Raw genomic sequence first — 16,127 nt, forward strand, 5'->3', positions numbered from 1 at the left:
AATAACATGAAAAAGAATTTGAAGTATTTCAATGGTCAATATTTATTTAACCGTTTTCAACATCAAAAGATTCGCTCATAATCGCATTATAGTTTTCGAAAACCTTTATTTTTTTAAGTTTTGTCTAATATAAAGAAAAATCAAATACATCTTTTTCAAAAAGATGAAATTTTAATAATAATGAGTTGATTTGTTAATGCAAATCTTTTTCATTTAAAAGAAATTTATTTTATACAAAAGAATTATCATTTATCATAATTTAATTGGTATGTTGAAGAAAAAGAAAACTGCAAAATTCAAGAACAGATCAAGAATGTACTTTTATTTAAAACTCAAACATTTCTCATTTTTTTCTTCGAGAAATTTTGACTTTTTTTTATTATTCCATAAAAACACTAAATAAAATGAAAGAAATGCCGAAAGGAAATATTGAAAAAAATTATCAATTTTTGTCATTCTTCAGAAATTTCCCCCAAATGCTTAAAAAACAAATTTACAAAATTGTTTTTTTATCAAAAATAGCCCTGGGTGACGTGCTGGCTTCTAACGTGCACTTTTTGATTTTTGACGGATGTATTAAAATTATCAACGTCACATTTAAAAAAAAAAAAAAAAAAAAAAAAAAAACAAAAAGTTTTTGTTATTTTGATGTGTTTGAAATCCTGAAAAAAAAATATTGATTCATAACATACATGCAGGATTAACATGTCTGATAAAGAACCTCTTCTCACTTGTTCCCATAGAATTATGAAAAAATATCCTGATAAAAAATATATTATAAAATAAGATCAAATAGTTTCTTTTTAGAAAGAAAAAATTTGTGTATTCTGTTAAAATTACAAATCGATGTCTGATGATAGTAAGTCGTATAGTTCTACTTCAAGTGGCTCCATGATTGAGTTTACACAGGCTGAAGGACTAGGGAAATTTGATGAAATATTTTTTTCAGTGTTTTCACCTTTGTATAACCAAACAAAACACCCAAACAATTTCCTGCATGTATCCATATGGGTATTCATGATTATCCAAATGGTAACTCTGGGCATGTTTAGAGTTGACATGACTTCTCAAACCGTAAATCTGATTTCATCTGTGTGCTCTTTAGCTATTTTCTGAACTTTAATTTTTATAATTTTATAAAATGCTTCTATTTTATGATAATATTTTTAAATTTTATTTGAATTAAAATTGCTTTTTCTTAAACAGTACATTTGCTATCCTGATGGAACATCCCTAAGCTATTTAGCAGGAACATATGTATCATACATTACGATGGGCATATATGCTTACATAGTTATTCTTACTGCGTATTTAGCAGTTGTCGCTATATTTTATCGTTCGATTGCTGGATCACAACCTTGGATTATTGATCTTTTGCGTTGGATCACAAATGCAACATTTTCAGTTTTATTTATTCCAATAGTTACATTTAGCATAACGACATTTGATTGCTTTGAATTAGGGGGACAACAAATACATCGTTCATCCAATGAAGCTTGTTTTAGTGATGCAATATCATTAAGTGGAATTATTATTGGAATTATTGGATTGGCATATTTTTTGGCAGTAACTTTTTTTTTGAAAAGCATGATTTTCGAGCATCATCCCAAACATGGAGGGCTGTGGTCATCTCCAAGTGGAACATGGCAAGCAGTTGAATCGTGCATGATTTATGGATGCGTATTTGCAATGCGTATGCTTTATGCTTGGCCGTTTTGGCGCGGGGTGGTTACAGTTGGAACATCACTAGGGATTATTCTTTATTTTATTTTGAAGCAGCCAATCTATAAGCTCCCCGGAAACATACTGAGAGCAAGCTCATGGTGTATTTTTGGGTGTGTGCGACTGTTTGGAGAGATTGGATATGCCATTGAAGGAGCAATAGGGCATTGGGTTGTTTCACTATCACTTCAGATATTTGGTTTGATAGTGGGAATTGTGCTAAGTGCAGCTGTTCTACCAAAAATAGCTCATAAAATCAGAGAGAGTAAATATCTATTAGCATCAACAGGAAACCCCTTGATTGACATACACTTTGAAAACATATCAACTGCGTTTCCAAATATGAACAATCCAGAAAGAATTGAACCTTCTCTGCGATTTGTCCAGATAGACTCGTTTCGCTCTCAGGACCATTTGTCATTTGCGGAATATATTTATACCCAAGGAATCAAAGCCAACAAAAACAATGGAGAGCTGTATTATCTGTACGCGTCTTTCTTACAGGCCTATCGAAAGAACTACATGAAGTCACAACCTCTTCTTCGGAAGGCGCGCTCATTGTCGCCCGGGTTCTTTCTCCGGTTTGTATTACATTGCAAATCCAAGGAATGCAACACCAGCGAAGGTGGGGATGCTAACAGAGGCCGAATGAGCGAGCTTACATCACTTACGTTTGTATCGCTGATATCAAAGGCAGAAAACGGATATGACAGAGCAGTGACTGCCTTGAAAGAGTTCTTTGAGAACATTACATCGTCACAGCCTGACTACAAATCGATGCTCAGATTGCTGAACGAAATTGTGAAGAACGAGAGCATCTCGCGCAAAAGCTACGAGGAGCTTTTGGCGACACACGGACAAAGCACAAAAGTACTGAGGAACTACGCACGATTGCTTCTGGATATCTACCACGACGAAGACTCAGCTGAGATGATTCTGAACAGAGCTGATCTGATCGAAGAAGATGGCACAAGCATGGCAGAGCCTGCTGTAATGGCAGGCTTTTCGACGGATATGGAAATACTGTCTAATCCAATTGAAGTGGATGTACCTGGCTTTGGAAAGAAAATCGGGACAGCGAGAAATAACGATGAACGCAGAGAATATAGAGAAAATGATGGAGCAAACGTCTCGCAATCTTCAAAGGACGATACATGCGCCAATACACAAAACGAGAATGAAAAAAACAGCAAACAAGCGGAGGGAAATGAAAATACAGCACCTTTCACGAATTACTTCTCGAACGAGCAGTACAAAGCATTCGATGCGCAAAACGCCACAACTGCCTCTGATCCACAATGGAACCAGCAGCAAGACGAAGGCACGAAGAAAGGAAGGATACAGAACTCTAAAGCGATTAGGCGCAAGAGGAGAAACAAGAAGAAGAAGAAGAAGAAGGAAGCACTTTTATCTGACATGTCGATAAATATTGGAACCTCGACGAACGATGAATCCGACAAACAGACATCAATACTGATATGCACATTTGGTACCTTATATTTTATGGCTGTAGCCGCCCTGATTATAACGCTGGTGGTGTATCTAACAATGTCAGAGACATACAAGCACGATCTCGACACTCTTCGAGAAATCTGCGACTTGTCGTATTTTACTGCTCGCTCAGGCTCCTTGGGATACAACTACTTCATTTACGACATTCGCTTTAATTTCTCTGCTCAGGTTCTGGTGGACCAGTGGGAGCCGACGCTGACGCGGAAGGTTGTGGTGCAGCAGATGCTGTCAGAGAATGCAGAACGGCTGACGACGATGCTCGGAAAAGTGCACGATACGACAACAAACATGGAGCCGTGGGAGGTCTCGAACATCAACACTTATGTCTTCTCCTTTACGACAAAGTTCGAGACCCAGCCAAGCGGTGTTGTGGAAGAAGTTATCAAAGAAAAGATTCAGGTGCTGAAAGTGTCGTCGATGCTTGAGGTGATTGCAACGATGTCTCAAATGTGCCGCTATTTGTCTGAGACAGACATGCTTTCGCGTCCAACTGAACCAGACTACCTGAATGACATTCAGTACTTGTCGTTCAATGCACTTGTCCCTGTTTTGGACGGAGCAAAGCGAGTGATTGTGTCTTATTACGATCTGATGAACGAAAATTGCGATCAAATCATTTTAGTCTTTTTGCTTTTGGTTACTCTCACAATCGTTCCACTGACTGTGCTTAAAATGTATTTGCTCATTTATTTTACACTCAAATCTGTCAAAGAAAGACAGCGTGCATACCACGCAATGCTGGATGTCCCCAAGAGCAAGATGCAAGGAGCCATTCGATACTTGCTGAGTGATGAAGACAACGACGACTACGACATACTTAGTCAGATGTCGCAGATGAACAATGCTTCGAAACAGTCAGACAGCTTTGCCAACAACGAGGACGAGATGTGGACAGGCAAATCGGCTTCTGATTCTGCCGCAGAAGCTTCAGAAGAAGGTGAAATGAACGACAATAGCAAATTCTCTGCCAATAATCAAATAGCAAGTGATGCGAAGTTCTCAAACGACAATGCTGCTTTGAAGGCACCTGCCTCGTACACACCAAGCTCCAACAGCAACGGTCGTCCCCAAAGCTCCTCTATTCTCACGTTCTCTCAAATGCCTTCAATCAGCGATGAAAACCTCAATGTTCAGTCAACGATGCTACCAAACCCTGTTGCCATGTTCCCCAATGGTGGAAGTACATCGCCTCAGCCTTATGCTAATGGCATTGCACAACCTTCAACCGTGCCTCATATTTTGTCAAGTGTTGATCGGTCATATAGTGGAATCAGCTATTATTCTCAGAGCTCTGTCGACAACAAAGGAATGTTGTATAGCAGGACAAGCCAACCGTCGTCTGTGCGGACAATTCTCAACGTGAGCGATGGAAGCAATAACAATAACAGCAACACTGGAACAGACTCAAACATACAAAGTGCTCGAAGCGCGTTGTTTCCGATGGATCAATCACGATTGGACACTGATTGGGCAGACAGAATGAATGTGATGACGAAGTTGAGTGCAAGAGACAGTGGAGTGTTCAACGAGGCTGGCGGATACAAATACAACAATCAGGCATTTGGTAAGGTGATGGATCCCTCTCAAATGATTATATCTCCAAATCCCCAAAATTTGGGCGATGGCCAGCTTCCAAAACTAATGTTTGGATCATTGAATAATCAACAATTCACGAATCAAGGCACAGATTCAACAGGTTTTTCACAACAACTTATGACATCTCAGCTTCCATACAACATGATCAACATAACGCCCAATTCAGATTTATCCAATGGATTATATCCTTCTTCTTTTTCTCCAGACGGAGTTCTTATTGGATCTCCTCAAAACTCGATGGGGATGATGGGAATGGAGCCAATGATAAAGACTTTGCCAATGAACAGCGAATATTCAAAGTATGCGATGCCATCTGAGCAACAAGCGAATATATCTCAACAGTCGGATTACATTCAAAAAACACAGAAAGACGATATCAATCAAGGCTCAAATAGATTTAGTTCTTTAGGAACAGCCTCGAGGCAGTACATTTACGATGACGATGAAATGGAAAAGGAAAAGAAACTTGGAATTGTGCGAAATGCCATTGAGGATAACACTTGGGAGGAAGCAATGGAAAAAAGCATTGAGAAATTGGAGATTGCATATAAGCAGCTGCCGAGTCCTGTTACAATTCGAATGAAAATAAACATTGCACTTACGGCTGTGTTAGGCTTTGTGGTGACTGCGACACTGGTTGTGCTTGTGTTGGTGTATGAGACAAATTACAAGTCGACGTCAGCAAACATCATTTTGTCTGGAATGAGAGCATCCATTTTGTTCCAGATCCAGTATCTGATGATGAACATCCTTCAGCCTATTCCATTGATAAGAACCAACCAGTCTGTCACATTTCCCCGCTCCGTGAATCCTGTTCTGTACAACTCTTCGCACTGTTCGGGCATGCAGAACGTGTCGCACGCGTTGCTTGTGCCCATTTCGCGATACTTCGAAGCCGTCCATCTGAAGTGCCATTTTGGCAATTCGCCTTACGGGAATTCAGGTGATCGCACGTACGACTCTATATCAGTGAATCGCCTGGGAACTGACATCAACCGCCACATGCTGCTTGAGGCTGCGTCCTGCTATCACACAGGCATAAGCGACTGCTCCCAGCTGGATCCTTACAGAATGTATGGCGTGATAGGAACGATATACGGCCTAACAACTATTCTGGCCAGACTGCGAATTAATGTGGAGAAGATCTCAAAAATGAATCTGAGTGATTTAACCCCAAATGTTACTGAAGCTCGTTTTGTAATGACGTCTCTGCGAAATGATGTTGTGGAAGGGATCAACCAGATGACAGATTCGATATTAGGAACAGGAAAAGCAGAAGTGGATGAATCAAGGGCAGTCATATCTGTTGTGATTGGTGTCTTTAGTGCTTTGTACATTATCTCATTCTTTGCAAATGGGTTGTCTTGGGCTGAAGAGAACAGATTTATTCGAAGCGTTTCCTTTAAGCTGCTTAAACTGCTACCAATCGATGCAGATGAAAAAGACATTATCATGATGCCTTCAATGAAGACAGAAAACGAAAAGTTTGATCGCTCAAGAGAACTCATTTTGGATGTTGCCCAGCAACTTGTAACCGCAATAAAACAGTTTGAGAACTTCAGCGTGTTACGTTCGATGTATGAGCAGCTTTTGGCTACAGTGATGGCTGTGTTTGCAGAAGAAGAGAAAGAAATGGAGCGACTTTCTTATTCAGGCATCGAGAAGCACAAACGAGAGCATTTGCTGCTGAGACAGAGGCTGACTTTTATTGGAGATCATTTGCTGACAAAGAATGAAGTGGCTACTGCAATCAGTAAGAAATCTCTGATATCTCTTTTTGACATGCATTTTACTGATGAAGATATCCATTTTGCTGAAACTGTTTTCAAAGTTAAAGAGAAAACTATTGAATAAAGTAATGAGCAATATTATCAGTGCCAAGCAGACGAGCCAAAAGCATCTGAAAGATTTTGATGAAGTTACTTTTGATTTTGTTCTTATTTTTTCCGGTGAATACAAATTACCGCATGGCATGCAAAGGCATGACCAACCTTCGAATGCAAGAAGCAATTCAACGTTGTGCATTATTTTTTTATAATTACAAAATGAATTGTTTTACTCTGCTATTTTAGAAATATAGTTATTTTTAATTTTATATTAGATTCAATTTTTTGCTTCTGTGTTTAATTTTTAAAAGTTACGGTTTAAAATTTTCTTTTATTTTTTCTTTTATTGTTTTTTATGAAAGAGAAATAATAGGTTTATTAATCGAAACTTTTTTTCATTGATTGTCTTTCTTTGATTTTAAATGTGATTCTTTTCTTGTTGAAGATTTTTTTTTATCGTTTTCCTAAATTTTATTGTTTTTAATTTTAATTTTTAAGTTAATGCATTTTATTATGACTATTGACAACATTTCAATTTTTATTTTTTTTCTTTTATTTAATTGTTTTTACAATTATTTTACAACTGTTAGTCCTATTTTTAAAATAATAATTGATCTTATAGCATAATATTTTCTCTCTTTTTTTAAATAATTTATTTCTAGACGATACCAAATCCAAGCAACGAATAAACTTTGACCTACATACACTCTAAAAATGTCGCATCCTTTTTTATCATTTCTTAACCTGATGTGGGCTCGAACAGAAAAAGGAAATTCATTTTCTTTAGCGCGAATTCCACAAACAGTTGTAATTTCGAATGGAATATTAACTGATTGGTATTTTTGCTCCTCTAAGGATGGTTCTTTAATGAAAAAGAATAAAGCGAACGTTACTGCAGAAGGAATTATAAACGCATTTACAAAAAATAAGCATGGAAGTGGAATTGTGGGTTATTTCGAGGGTGTAATCCAAGATTTTTCTTCAGGATCCAGTACATCCGTTACTGATCGTATTTCATTTTTGAAGGAAGCGGATTTACGGAGATTACTGAAGAATCTTAATGGTGTTCATGGAATTTTACAAGAATTTATTGAACCACAGAGCAAGAAAAACACAACTATAACTGTTAGCTGGACACCGTCGTTATTTATATGTGAAGAAAAAGTTAATCTATATCTCCTTACAGATGAAATTGATGTTAATGTGAAAGGAGTTACTTTTCAAGGGCCAGATTATTTTGTTCGGAGCTGCTTATTTGAAAGTGGGGGATATCGAAGAAGAATGACATTTATGTGTGAGGGAATTGACAAGCATATTAGAGAAATTACAGATAATTCTCGAAGCGTTTTGCGAATGACGATTCAATTCAAAATAGATGGCAATCTAAAATTGTGGCTTATGTGGGTTTCATCGTTTGCACTACAGCAGCCAAGATTGGCAATCGGATCAACTTCAGCTTCATCGAGCTCTACTGCGGCTGAAAATAGTTCGACCCAAGCTGCTCAAATTACAACTCCTTCATCAAGTTCTCGGATGTCAGCAGATCAAACAAATGAAAAGGACGAGAAAGCTGTTCGCGAACGGAAAGTACCTGCGATGCCTATGAATAAGGCAAAACCGCGAGCGAGAATTCCGGAAAAGCTGCCTCAAGCTTCAACGGCTCGAACCGGGTATGTGTTTGAGGGAAGAATGAGACAAGAATTTATTGGAGAACAGTCTTTATTTGGAGGGGGAAGGGCCAAATCTACTGAACCTTCAAGGGGAATAAGCAGAGAGAATAGCGGAAAAAAGAAAGATATGCGCACGCGGGAGTATCCTGGAGGAAGCATCGAAAGAGAAACAATCAAAGTCAAGGCCAAGAAACGATCTGACATAAGCTCAGAGAAGAAGAGACCTGCCACAACAGGAGCAGTAACAAAAGCGCAATTCGAAAGAGGAAGAAAAAGCGAAATAACTCCCGACGAAAACGAAGAGGATTATTCGATGTCTCATTCACAGAAGCGCCAGAGGCCGGCCACACATGCTGCAGACATGAGCCATCTGCACAAGTCGCCCAGCAGCGACTGGAGTTTGAAGCGAAGTCTGCTTGCGTCGCCTGTCAGGCTGTGCTCGTCGCTGCATCTGAAAGCGTCGCAGGAAAGGCAGCTGTTGTATTTGATGACGGAGCGGGCACGCAGCCAGCGAAGTTTGAAAACGCCTGATAATCAGAGTTCTTTGAGCCAGATGAGAACTTTGGAGATGTCGAACGAAGGAATGACAGGAAGAAATACAGAGATATACGAAACGATAGAAATTAACGAAGAAAATGTTTTGAATGAAGAACACAGTAAAGATGGATACGAACAAAAAGTGAATGAAAGAGAATTTAAACTTGCTGAGACCGAAGCAAAGACGACTGAAAGACTTGGAAGTGAAGAGCCTGTTGTGTTTGAGAGGAATTTCTATATGCGTCCAAAAGAAGAAGATGAAATGAGAATGGATGAGCCAGAGTCTGCAACGCGTAATGAAGGAGAAAGAGAAAGAGAAGGAATTGAGAGAACCACGTCTGCTGATGAAACAACTGAAAATGGGCAGGAAGCTAACAGATACACTTCTCATTCGATGGAGCGCAGAAGATTGAATGTTGTGTTTGCATCAACTTCACCTGAAACAGAAAGCGGATCGTGTGATGATATTCCTCAACAATATGTCCAATACAAGCAGAGGAGAAGGAAAGCACTTGCACGGCGCAGCAAAAGCGGAGCGCGAGGAAGGCAAAGAAGCAGGCCTCGAAAGAGGGTTGTTAATGAAGAAGCACTTCTTGCACATTTAAGTGAACTGAGCAAGCCGAAGAGCGTTGTGATTGGAACGACCAAAGGAAGAATGATGGAAAAAGCAGAGCGAGAAAAAGAAAAAGAAAAGGAAAGAAATGCAAAATTTGAAAATGATGAACAAGATGAAGAGATTGAAGGAGAAAATGCAGAACAAAAGGATATCAAGCCACACGATCATCAAGATGCATGGGCATTAAGTGAGGATGAAGAATACGAGGCGCAACGTACATCGCAACAAGCAAAACAAGGCCATTCAGCCAATCCGAAGTCTTCTTCGAAAGGAGCTGACAACGCAGCTCCAGCTGTTGTTCTGACAGAGGCCGAAAGGAAGCGAAGAGAGGCACGAAACAGAATGGCAGCGAACTTTTTGTGCTGCCGGAAAGATCCGTATGAAACAGCATTTGCAGCGGAGTCTCAGGCGCAGAAGCGAATGAGAGAGGCAGAACGGAAAAGAAGAGCGGAGAAAGAGAAAGAGAAGAAGAAGGAAATGGAAAGACAGAAAAAGGAAAGAGAGAAGTTCATTGAGCAAATCAACAAAGAGAAGGAGCAGCAGAAAGTGCTGGAGGAAAGACAGAAAACAAAAGAAAAGGAAAAAGGAGTTCCAAAGAAAAGCAATCAGAAGGGTTCCAATGAAGAAAAATCAGAAGAAATTGAAAGAGAAGAAGAAGAAAAGCCCAGAGAGAGACAATTTCAGAGTGGATGCTCAAATGAAAGAGAGGTGCAATCAAAGAAGAAATCAGAATTGGACTCAAATGAAATATCACCCACGAAATTCAGATCTGTCTCGTGTTCTGGCAGTCGCTTGGATACTCCAACACGCACACGCAATTTCAGCGCACCAAAACGCGAAGCGCAGGTAGAAACAAAGAAAGCGAGTGCTTCAGCAGCGTCTGATGACACTCAGATGGAACCGAATAATCATTCATCTGAAAAGCCACTTCACAATTCAGAGCAATCAGCCACTTCACAGACCGCACATCACACCCAATCCACTTCAAAGTCTTCTTCAGCTGTCAAATCACATTCATCTTCACAATCCATTTCACCAAAAAAAGCAGCCAAACCCGAATCCAAAACACTACTTACTTCTCGTACACCAAAAAGCAGCAAATCTACTTCTAACAAACCCCAATCAGCAGCAGCGTCTTCTTCTCTTTCTAACAACAACGCAAAATCCGAAGCGCATTCATCTGATGTGCTCGCAACTCCGTCCACTTCAACAAGAACTCCTTCTTCAGAAGAGAAGCCAAAGACTCATCCAAAAAGGCAAGTTAAGCGATCACCTCAGAAAAGTGAGTCTTCACCTCAACGTGGATCAACTATTTCATCCCTTTCACTTCCACAGTCATCGCCGTATGGGAACAGACAAACACAGAAGCAGAAAGGAAAAGCAGGACAAGCGAATAAGCCCGAAACGAAAGAGGAAAAAGTTCAGTCAAAGGATAAAGATACAGATGGGAATATGCCGCAAATCATAGAAGAAGAAGAAGAAGATAAAATTATTAATAATGGCACTGGTGACAAAGAAGAGAATAATGATCAGATATCTGAAGCACAGGAAAACAATTCTCATACTGACGAACAGACGAACGAAGAAATTGACCACGAAACAGAAAAAAGAGATGCAAATGGTGAGAAGTCGATGACAAGAGAGTTTGATTCACATTCAACAGAGGAAGATGATTATGATAAGGATCGAATACAAAAAATTGAAGGAACGAACAAGCCAGACGAAGATATTCTGGTTAGAGATTTCAAGAGCAATTCTGATGAGGCGACAATATCAACAAAAGATGAGAAAGACTTGCAAGAAGATTTAGACACACATTCAGAAGGAAAAGAAGAGAAAAATGAAATTGAAGAGAGAGACTTCCGAAAAAATGAAGAGAAAACAGACGAAAACAACAATGAAAAGGACGAAATGAAGCAAATTGGAGAGATTGATTCAGCTATTGAAACAGCAAATGCAAAAAGGGAAGATGAAAAAATTTATTCGGATGGTTTTGAAGGAGATGATGTTTCATTAGATAGAAACGAACTGCTTAATGAAAATTCAAAGTCAAAAGAAGATAAAGAAGCAAAAGAAATGGAAGAAGAGGAGATTGCAAATGAGATGAAGACCGAAGGTGAGAGCGAACAAGACAATTTGGTTGACCAATCAATGAACAATTCATCTTCGGTGGAGAGAGTTGGTAAAGATCACACAGAAGTAAGTGCTGAGAAAGATGATGATTATGAAGGAGATTTTGAAGAAGATGAGGTGAATGCAACAGATGCTTCAAATCAAAACGAACATATTTTAACTCCTAGCGAAAGGGAACAAGACAAATCCGAGCAGCAACAAGAAGAACTGAGTGGGCATCCAATAAGCATGCAAGATTTGGAAGTCAGTGAATTCAGCAAAGCAGTCACTGAAACAATGGATGAAGGAGAAACACAATATTCAAAGGACTTTGAAGTCACAAGCAGAGAGTCACTTTCTGTTGATGGAGAAAACGTTGATGATGCAGCTGACATAGCAAATGGAGGAGAACAACAAACAAGTGATTCATTATCTGCGCAAAACAATTCTTCACTAGAGAAAAAGGATGAAGAAGCAGCCGAAGATTACTACAGTGAAACGTTTGAGAGTCAGGTTGAAGAAGAACACGATGCAGACGAAAAATCGAAGAAAGAAGAGGTTTCAGACTATCAGAACGATGAATATGGGTACGACGACGAAGAGTTTGAAGCAGAGGAAGAAGATGCGGAAATGGAAAAGAGTGAAAGAGATGCAAACGAAAATGCGAATCAAACGAGCAATTCAATGGAACATCAGGCACAAACTGAAGAGAGTGCAGAAGCGATTGAGGAAGTTAATCAAGAAAACAATGACGTTCAAGTTGAAAGTGGTTATGGAGACGACTTTGAAGAGAATTACAGCGAAAACGAAGAGAAGGACACGGGAAAAGATAACACAGAAATGCAACAGAAGGATTATGAAGATGACACTTTTGAAGAGGCTGACAACTCTGCAGATAATCAAAATGATGAGTATGAATATGACGAATCATTTGAAGGAGAAAATGAAGAAGAGGTGAAAGAAGATGAAACAAACGAACAGATTGAAGATTCTGGAAATCAGGCTTATCAAACAAGTGCGAGTGAATCAGAACCAGCTGAAAATGCAGAGGATTACTACGAAGACGATGCATTTGAAGAAGATGCCGGTGACGTTACCCAACAAGATGAGCATTCCAATGGAGAATATTCTGAAGGAAACTCATCTTCAGCTCGCCACAGAGCCGAAGACGAAGAAGCTTTGAAAGAACTTGAAGCATTTTACGATTATCAGAATTATCAGAGAAATTGAAATCGTGTATATGACCAAAGATTAACAAAGGGATAATTTAAAAAAGCTCCAAGAGGAGCGTACTTGATGCACAAACTATTTCGTGTTTATTATCTTTCTTTTGTTGAGCCAGTGAGAATATGTTTGTGCATTTGTGAATGTTGCGTTTCTGTTTTTGGAGTTCAATTTGCTTTTTTTTGTCTTTGTTGCTATGTTGCAAAAAAGATGCTAACAGAAACTATTTTTCTGACGAAGTATGAATGCTTTGATTAGTTCAATTTGAATACTTGTCAGTAAGTTTTTGGACGTGATACTTGAAACGAAGTTTCATTCGAAGCATTTGTTGCATTTTTTTGCTAAAAAATGTTTAATGCATTAAGTTATTTTGTAAATGCGCTTTCAACCACATTTTTTTTAAAAAAATTTTTCTTTTCTAATAAAAGATTCAATTATTTAAGCTCAAAAGAATTCTCCATTCTCTTCCATATCCTTTGCTGATTTATTCATAAATAGAAAATTAATAGAAAAAATGAAAGATTGAAATTTTGATATGGTTAACGCAAGGTTGATCCAATTAAATTTCAGCTAATTGAAGTTGCTCCAATTCACAAAACTTTTGGACAACATAGTGAAGTTTGACGTACATATTTATTCAAATCATAATGTATTGTTCAACACAGAAATATCGAAAAGATCAGAATTTCTGCAGATATTTTGCACGTAGAGCAAGATTGACGGTCAATTCTTGCATTTCAATCAATATAATACATAAACATTTGCAATTCATCGTTTCATGCATGATGCTGTGCACCTGACGTAAAAGCTATAATTTATAAATTTTTATTTATTCGTTCTTTTTTCCCCAATTAATAGATTCTTTAATTGCAAAAGAACTCAATCCATGTTCAAGAAAAGTCTAAATAAAAAATAATATGAAGTAAATTCATAAAACTGCAAACCATTTCCGTGGAAGTGCCTTCATGATTCTTGATTGGAAAAATCTGGAACCTTTTTCTCGATTTCCTTCCAAGTTTTGTATTCTTGTCCTAAGCGAAGCAAAAGTCCAACAAGCGCTGAACATGTGCTTTTCGCTTCTTCATTTTCAATCTGACTAAGTTCTCCTGCAAGAGCGAAAATAAAGCGAATTCGATCTTGTTCGTTATCAATTTTAACAACCCCATCCATCCTTAAAATGTCGAATGTTGCTTCAAAAACATCCGCCTTAAACACGCTAATCAAACAATTAATGAAAATACGAAAATTATAGAAACAAACAAAGCTCTTTCTTCGGAAAGACCACCTGCAGACATAAATGCAGAATAAGAATTGTATATATGTCTGAAATAAAAAAGAAAAAGAATAAAATAAAAGAAAGCAAATTTGAATTCAAATGCTTCGTAACTCAGATAATCTTACAATTTTTCATTCACATTTCAGGAGATTTTATTGAAAAATTCAAAATTCAATTATCAAACCGAAATTTCAGAATTGCTTCTCCAAGAAAATATGGAACTTTAATTGAAAAAAAGCAATTCAATTTGTTTGCAAAAATATCAAAAAATGAACAAGAATACCTTTCGCTATATCCCTTGAAGGCTGTAAGCATCGCCATATTAATTTATCTTCTATAAGTTGTGTTATCATTGCTCTAACACGCTCACCATCCTTTGTTAAATTTATAAAGTCATATTGCGAATCTTTTTGTTCCATTTGCATTGCGGGCAACAGTTTTATAAAAAGAAATAATGCTTTTGAGGCACGAATAATTATCTTATGGTTATTCTTTGGTATTCATTTTTTTTCTTCATTTTTTTTTTATAATTACATTAGTTCATCACCATTCGAATAAGTTTCCGTTTATCTTGGCTTCATTTGGTGAAAAAGCTGTTGTTGAAAGTTTCTATTCTCAGCTTTTCAAAAATGAAAAGTCAAATATTCAAGGAATTTCTTTTAAAAATTATGTTTTTAATTTAAAAAAAATTCCTGACAATTTTGCAAATTTATTTGTGAAATTTAAATAAACGTTGTTTTAGAATTAATATATTGCTTTTTTAGGCAAAAAATATATCACTAAAATAAAACAAAATGTTTAAAAGCTTTTTCATAAATTCAATATGTTGTTGAAATTGTTGTAGAATGAGTAGTTTGTTGCATTCTTTTCCTTTTCTCGTCTTCTTTCTTTTCTTTATATCTTCGATATTTTTCTTCTCTTTCACGCTCCTTCTTTACTGATGGAAGGATAGTGATATCGATCTTGGATTGGATACAAAAGATGATTCCAACGAAAATTCGCATGCAACGAGGAGTAAACATTCCTGCAGATAAAGGAAAAAAAAATAGATCAGTCAGTCAATCAAATATTTTTTAAAATAAAAATGGACTATCCAATACGTGAACAAAATAGTGATGCAAACCCATTGAAATATCAGGAGGGTCAAAAACAAGAGGAACTCCTTTGTCGCCCAAAGTTTTCAAGCCAACAGTTACTCGTTCGAGCTCGGTAAATTGCTTTAATTGGGATATGAGTTTTTCATCTGCCTCCTTCTCAGGATACATCGCAACGACGTTCAGAGCTATTCCATCATTCCAACTAAAAACCGGATAAAAAAATAAAATTTTACATAATAAAAGCAAAGATATGTAATACACTTAAGCAACAAAATACAAACCATCCCGCAAAGCTTGTCATTCCACTTGGAAGAAGCCCAACAGAAACTTCGCGCACCCACTGAAGCAGAGCAGGCTCTCCAACAACACCTAAAATAATTATTATAATTATAATAATAAGATTACATCAAAATATAGAAAACTCATTTAAATACCTTGAAACTTCATTTCTCGAACATGAAGTGCAGTTGCAATTCCAGCAAGAAAATCAACAATCGTGGATTCCTTTCCAGATATAAAATTATCCTCGGCGTTCTTCGGTACAACAGCTTGCATTTTTTCGCAATAAGTGTAGAGTTTTTTCACATTTTTTCTTGCCCAGTTTTCTCTCCCTTTTGATGTTGATAATTGTGGAGGAATAGATGAAGAGCTCTTTTCGAGAGAAAACGCAGATGCATCAACATCATCCTGCTCAATTTCATCGTCATCAAGGTCTAATATCATTTCACATAATTTGCATAACAGAAATCCATCTCTTAAATCTTCTAGTGCAACAATTCTGTATTCTGGATAAAGCATGTAATTCAGCCATCGAAGAAAAAATTTTTGTTCAACCAAGGGAATTGATGACATAAGAAATTTCAATGATATCTACAGAATATCGAATACGACTTATCCTTTAAAAGATATCAAAATTTGAACTTTTTGATCAAATAGAAT

The 16,127-nt window shown here is 37.5% G+C and overlaps 4 protein-coding genes across 4 annotated transcripts; 2 read left to right on the forward strand and 2 right to left on the reverse strand.

The window, feature by feature from the left end:
- Positions 1 to 790: 790 nt before the first annotated feature.
- On the forward strand, positions 791 to 7,283 carry MONOS_7891 (uncharacterized protein). The gene is made up of 2 exons (XM_067878253.1): positions 791 to 1,092; positions 1,207 to 7,283. Exons 1-2 carry the CDS (start codon positions 847 to 849, stop codon positions 6,682 to 6,684), a joined length of 5,724 nt encoding a protein of 1,907 aa, XP_067724722.1. The 5' UTR covers positions 791 to 846; the 3' UTR covers positions 6,685 to 7,283.
- An 87-nt stretch (positions 7,284 to 7,370) lies between these two features.
- On the forward strand, positions 7,371 to 12,821 carry MONOS_7890 (uncharacterized protein; the record flags this gene model as incomplete). Its single annotated transcript, XM_067878252.1, has 1 exon — positions 7,371 to 12,821. The coding sequence occupies one exon, from the start codon at positions 7,371 to 7,373 to the stop codon at positions 12,819 to 12,821; it is 5,451 nt and encodes a 1,816-aa protein (XP_067724723.1).
- Positions 12,822 to 13,778: 957 nt separating this feature from the next.
- Positions 13,779 to 14,516, reverse strand: MONOS_7889 (uncharacterized protein; the record flags this gene model as incomplete). The annotated part of the gene is made up of 4 exons (XM_067878250.1): positions 13,779 to 14,031; positions 14,076 to 14,138; positions 14,276 to 14,312; positions 14,375 to 14,516. The coding sequence occupies 4 exons, from the start codon at positions 14,514 to 14,516 to the stop codon at positions 13,779 to 13,781; spliced, it is 495 nt and encodes a 164-aa protein (XP_067724724.1).
- A 302-nt stretch (positions 14,517 to 14,818) lies between these two features.
- Positions 14,819 to 16,121, reverse strand: MONOS_7888 (uncharacterized protein). Its single transcript, XM_067878249.1, has 4 exons — positions 15,623 to 16,121; positions 15,470 to 15,557; positions 15,215 to 15,390; positions 14,819 to 15,115 (listed from the first exon to the last, which is right to left on the reverse strand). Exons 1-4 carry the CDS (start codon positions 16,038 to 16,040, stop codon positions 14,910 to 14,912), a joined length of 888 nt encoding a protein of 295 aa, XP_067724725.1. The 5' UTR covers positions 16,041 to 16,121; the 3' UTR covers positions 14,819 to 14,909.
- Positions 16,122 to 16,127: the final 6 nt, after the last annotated feature.

The sequence above is a fragment of the Monocercomonoides exilis genome (assembly GCF_001643675.1).
Source record: "Monocercomonoides exilis strain PA203 chromosome Unknown scaffold32-1190040, whole genome shotgun sequence".
Taxonomy (NCBI): Eukaryota; Preaxostyla; order Oxymonadida; family Polymastigidae; genus Monocercomonoides; species Monocercomonoides exilis.